Source organism: Microtus oregoni, unplaced genomic scaffold, assembly GCF_018167655.1.
Source record: "Microtus oregoni isolate MIOR12 unplaced genomic scaffold, Mior012 000015F_ref0000493, whole genome shotgun sequence".
Classification (NCBI taxonomy): domain Eukaryota; kingdom Metazoa; phylum Chordata; class Mammalia; order Rodentia; family Cricetidae; genus Microtus; species Microtus oregoni.
Genome location: NW_024543074.1, coordinates 48,995,233 through 49,001,291, shown reverse-complemented (window position 1 = coordinate 49,001,291; position 6,059 = coordinate 48,995,233). Strand labels below are relative to the sequence as shown.

Below are 6,059 nucleotides of genomic sequence, written 5' to 3'. Positions count from 1 at the left end.
AGAAATAAAATCAACTAATCCAGATAATCTCTTATTGGGATTCTCAGAGAGCCATCTCACACTCGGTTCTAAGTTCTGTCAGACTACCAGAAAATTCATAATAGACACAAATGGTCAACAGGGTAGTGGGACGAACAAGTTGTCAATAGCTCCATATCCTGGCCATGTTGAAATGAGAACAAGTACCAACAGTGGCTCTGCGACTTTTGAGAAAAGCAGTCCAGCAGATTTTTTAAATTTATTTTATTTATTTTTATGAGTGAAATTACAACAAGGAGAGACAGTTTATAATTAAAGTTTCAGTTGCCAATCACATTGGGTAAATTACAGGTAACTCTGATTTGCCAGTGGAGAATAAGAAATAGATATCCTTATTTGCGTGGACCAAGAGGATCTATACAAATGTTTATTCTTCTGTTTTTACAAAGCTCCTCCTGGAAGGAGGAGCTAATAGTAACAGTCTCCATCTGTCATGTGACTCTTGTGCGGGGCTCACACTTCTTACTGAGGTGTATTTATCTACACAGTGTTGGTCATCAGATGCCCTCAAGGAAAAGTGACAAAGCAGAAATGGCTGTGAGAATGCAGAACTGTGTGGAGACTTTCACAGGGGTAAAGGATCCAGGAGTCATTAGACCATAAAATCAGGAATCAAATCAATATTTTCATGTGTGCTCTGCACACTATTTTAAAGAGAACGAGGTTTCCTCCTGCATTACACAGTGTTGATGACTGTTTCCTACTAAAGTATAACTGAGCTCTTGCCACAGTGATCTTCTGTCTCCAGGGAAGAAAAAGAGGAGGAGCCTACTGAGCTCCACAGACAAGATTCGTTTGTCAGGCATAGGTTATGTCAGTGTCCAAAGCAAGGTCAAGAGGAAACAATGATTGGAACTTGTGCCTTATTTTCCCATCATTCCCAGTAATCGGGGGGCTTAGAGACATATGGTCCCACCTTGTTTTCTAAAAGACTTTTCATATTGAGAAGAGCAATGGCATCATTTGCTGCAGCATCAATAAAGAGATTCTGCAAATAGTAAGACTTTTTGTAATATATGACAGCAGAACCTGGACCACCAACAACTGAGGAAATTCTTTGGATATAGTTCCATAGTTTTCTCCCTAAGGACACATCGTCATCTTCTGCAAACAAATGGGGAAAACGAAGGTGTACCTTGACTGTATCCACAGACAGTTTACAATCTTTCGCAGTCTCTGCCAATGAGGCATCATCCAGCCCAAAGTAAGACCTGAAGAGATTGAATGTTTCATCCAGATCCTCTAACTGATCCCTGATCATGCCAACAAGTGGAATGGTGGCCAATGCTCCAGCCTTCAGGGCCTCTAGGTAAACTTTCTGCTTCAGGGAATCTCTCTTGAGGTTAATGGTGGCCTCAGTAACACTGCTCAAGGACAGCATGAAGACGTGGCGCTTGTTGGCTGGGAGATCATATAGGAGTTTGCTTTTCAGTTTTGGGAAGTCATACTTAGATGTATCAAAGTTAGAGACTAAGAAGACTGGAGGCTTACTGGAGAGATGACGTGAACATTCTTCTAGAATATTCTTCAGGACATTCTCCTCATTGAAAGTCTTAGGTTTGCTCGTCTTCTCATTATATATGTCACTATCTATCTTGGCTCGGACAAAGTAGAAATTCATCTTCATCCTTGCAATGGCTTTGGCTAGCTGGGCATCATTTTCTTTAAAGCGTGAAGTAGAGATGATAATGAAGAAATCATATTCACCAAACTTCATTTCTGTTAGGTACGTCTCTGGTGGAAAGGAGGTGGACCCGATGCCAGGTAGGTCCCATAGTGTCACCTGGGGAAGCTTTGGGTGTCGGTAGGGAGTTCTCTTCATGGTGGTTTCTGTCGCCCCAGTGCGGGCTGCACCTTCTTCTTCATGTCCCACCCCTCTCAGGGCATTGATGAATGAGGATTTTCCTGACCCTGTCTCCCCTGTCACAGCAATGTTCAGGGAGGCATTCTCGATGTCTCTCAGTGCTTTCTCGATTACAGAAAGTGCTTCCTGGAGGTTTCTGTTCTCAATGTGGGATTTAATCAAGGTAATGGTTTCTTCAGAGAGGATTTGGCTTTCCCTCTTAAAATTCTTAAAGAATTCATCGATGCTGGAGGCCCAAGCCATGACTCTATAGGGTAGAGGCTGAATGGAGCTGAGAGGAGAGAAATGGTGATCATTAATTAAAGCAGGGCAAAGCCTTGGTGTTTGCTGGTTCAGTGAAGCAGGGCCCTGACCCTGACCCCCATCAGAGCAGGCATGCCTGTCTTTTTTTCTCACTTGGTTACTGCTAACTGCTGCCCTGGAAATGAAGAAGCCTCTTGCTCACACTACTAGGAATTATCTTGTACTTCTTTGTCTAATTCAATCTCCACTTACTCTATGTAGTTTCCCACTGCAGCCTTTATTATCAATTTGAAGTTCCATTTAAATGCCTTTATTTTCATTAAAATGATGCCCATACATGAAATCAACCCTGAAAGGACATGAAAGATGTAACATTTCTCCTGGCTGGGTTCTCAACCTCACGTGAACCCTTTATTGAATTTCCTGTGGGACCTCAAGGCTTCTGGTCTCTTTCGATAGTTATTCTATGAGGACATGACACCTGAAAAGGGACAGAAAAAGCTGTATTGAATAGAGATGTCCAACTAACTATGACTTCCCTTTCTTCCCTCAGCAGAGGCGGAAAATGAGGTCCATGGTTGGGAGACACCTAAGTGAGGGACCCTGCTCCCTGAGTTCAGATATTCAGTTGGGTGCATCTCTGTCTTATGTTCTCTTGGGTGACTAAGTCAGAAATCAAGACAACTGAGAATCAGAGCTTCCACACCAGACACTGAGAGGGACATCCTGGAGAGCTCTGACAAGCATTCTGCATAATGCTGACTAGATTTGTAAAGTCATAACATGTCTCAAAACCATGCTGGCTCTGAGACTCCAGAACACCAGGATTAACTTGGGGAAAGAGTGAGAACTATAGAAAAAGACGACTTTTGGAATCCTCTGATGTCATTTTTACTTAATTATACATATACACATGCTGTCTGTGTGTGTATGTAGGTATTTGTATATTTAATACACTTTAAATGACGTTATGCCATTGGCTGATAATGCCTCCTCTCTGAGTCATAGAGTAATAGAAACATCATTGTCAGACACGAGAAACTTCTCTTGAGTTGTGGATCAGGGGAGTCCACGACACTCATCAAACAACACAGGCTCCTGCTCTTGCCCTTGCTTGAGCCTTAGAAGTTGAAGGGTGCTGTGCTGAAGACACAGCACACTTCAGATAAAGGATGCATAGAAATCAAGCTGCATTGGAGCCAAAGTCTCCTCCCTGAGGCCCAGCTTCCCTAACATCAGAAGGAGCTGTGAGAGTTTCCAAAGGAGGAGAATGTTCCCTAAATCCTGCCCAGCTGGGACTCCTGTGAGTCACAGTGATGATCATCACGCTGAGGTAACTAAAGTTGCAGGGGTGGCATTTGTGTGTTGTGGTGACCCACACCTGCCTAATTGTGCATCACGCTGGCTGAACAAGAGGAAAATCATGCTTGGTAACTGAAAACCTAACCAACCACCGTGTGCTGCTAATGAGGTCACAGATCTCAGAGGAGAATCCACTGTGGCCACTTTCCTATCCCAGAATATTCCTAACTGCTTTCTAAACCCTTTTCTTTATACCCACAGGTACACGGAGCTCTCTCTTGCCACCAAAGATGCTTCTTTTTACAACAGTAAGAGATCACTTCAGAAAGCCACAGCTGGTCACAAAGCAGAGAACAGCTGACTTTGCCATGCCCAGTCTCGGTTGATGGCATGAACCTTAACCTAAGAGAGAGAAAACACTGAGGAAAGGGTGCAGAAGACACAAGAGTGAGAAGACCACAGAGTCCTATGTAAGACTGAGTCTTCTGGATATGACCAAGATACCCATGAACCCTCAACACTATGTCCTTTTACACAAGAACTGAACACTGACACAAACAGTTGTCGTGCCAAAGTAAATGTGGGAAATTGCGTGGGTGTCACACTTAGGTGAAGAGTCACATGTGGTAAAAAGCTGCAGAGAGGCAGAAGTCTCTCCCCCAGAGAGGAGATCCCTAGTTCATCATTCAGTTCCAAATGTTCAGCCCTAATTCCTATCTGTCTGTCTATCTGACACTATTTATCTATCTATCTATCTATCTATCTATCTATCTATCTATCTATCTATCATATATTGATCATCTACCTGTATATCTATCTATACAAGCTGTACTAAAAGCAACAGGTTGTTTATGTATCTATTTGTTAGTAGACTGTCACAATAATAAAGAGTTAGAGAGGCACTGGGTCCGAATCCTTGGGGCACCCAAGCGGGCGGAAGTTCCTTTGTTTCTATAGCCTGCCTGCACCAAGCAAGTTAGGCGCTTTGTTTACGAGCTACCCAACCAGCACGGAGACCTGATCTCTCGGCGCCAGGAGAGCCAACATTGGGGTGAGTTTCTGACCCCATGGCACCAGCCCAGGACAGGGAACTCAGAAGTTCCTCAACCCCCATCCTTCTTGGGCTCTCTGCAGGGCCTCTACTCCCTGCATAATGCCTCTTTCTTCCTATCCCACCCAGCTTGCATCCAGAACCCTCCCCACTTCGGCCCCCCTGCCCTCTTTTGGCACATAACATCACCCAGCCCAGCCTGTCTGGGCACTGGGTCCAAATCCTCAGGGCAACCAAGCGGGCGGAAGTTCCTTTGTTTCTATAGCCTGCCTGCACCAAGCAAGGTAGGAGCTTTGTTTATGAGCTACCCAACCAGCACGGAGACCTGTTCTGGGTGCCAGGAGAGCCAGCATTGGGGAGAGCCATCATTGGGCACGGAGATCTGATCTCGGCACCAGGAGAGCCATCACTGGGGAGAGCCATCACTGGGAAGGTACATCAGTAGGCAAGGAGACCTGATCCGGTAAAAGAAGATCCATAAGGGAGCATTTGGAAGAAGAGATGAGCAGACGCCAATGCAAGAATTCACCCAACAATCTTCAAGCAACATGAAGCCACCAGAAACCAGCGACCTCACAACAGGAGGACATGAACACCTTAATAAAGAAGAAGTAGAAAAGATTGACTTCATGAAAGTGATTGACGCCCTTAAATAGCATGTAAAAACGCCCTTATAGAAATGGATGAGAAATATAACAGAAAGTTTGAAGAATTGAATAAATCAGTGAATGATACCCTAGAAAACCAAGGAAAAACAATCAAACAGATAATGGAAATAGTTCAAGACTTGAAAACTGAAATGGAGGCAAAGAAGAAAACACAAACAGAGGGCCGGCTGGACATGGAAAATTTAAGTAAACAAACAGAGTCTACAGAAACAAGTATAACCAACAGAATACAAGAGTTAGAAGAAAGAATCTCAGATTCTGAAGATACCATAGAGAAAATAAACACACTGATCAAAGAAAACAGCAAGTCCAACAAACTCTCATCACAAAACATTCAGGAAATCTGGGACACAATAAAAAGACCAAACTTAAGAATAATAGGAGTAGATCGCCCAGCGCAGCCTATCTGGGCGCTGGGTCCGAGTACCCGGGGCTCCCGGGCGGGCAGCAGTTCCTTTGTTTCTGTGGCCTGCCTGCACCAAGCGGGGTAGGCGCTTTGTCTGCGAGCTGCCCAACCAGCACGGAGGCCTGATCTTTCGGCGCCAGGAGACCCAGCATTGGGGTGAGTTTCTGGCCCACGGCGCCAGCCTGGGACGGGGAGCTCGGGGGTTTCTTGGCCCCCTGTCCTGCTTGGGCTCTCTGCAGGGCCTCTACTCCCCGGGTGCTGCCTCTTTCTTCCTGGCCCACCCAGCTTCCGTCCAGAGCCCTCCCCACTTCACCCCCACTACCCTCTTTTGGCGCGTGGCATCGCCCAGCGCAGCCTATCTGGGCGCTGGGTCCGAGTACCCGGGGCTCCCGGGCGGGCAGCAGTTCCTTTGTTTCTGTGGCCTGCCTGCACCAAGCGGGGTAGGCGCTTTGTCTGCGAGCTGCCCAACCAGCACGGAGGCCTGAT

At 45.7% G+C, this 6,059-nt stretch overlaps 1 protein-coding gene across 1 annotated transcript; it reads right to left on the bottom strand.

Annotated features, from left to right (window-relative positions):
* Positions 1 to 228: 228 nt before the first annotated feature.
* Positions 229 to 2,173, bottom strand: LOC121456869 (T-cell-specific guanine nucleotide triphosphate-binding protein 2-like). The gene has a single exon (XM_041665378.1). The coding sequence runs from the start codon at positions 2,144 to 2,146 to the stop codon at positions 914 to 916; it is 1,233 nt and encodes a 410-aa protein (XP_041521312.1). The 5' UTR covers positions 2,147 to 2,173; the 3' UTR covers positions 229 to 913.
* Between the last annotated feature and the right edge of the window lie 3,886 nt (positions 2,174 to 6,059).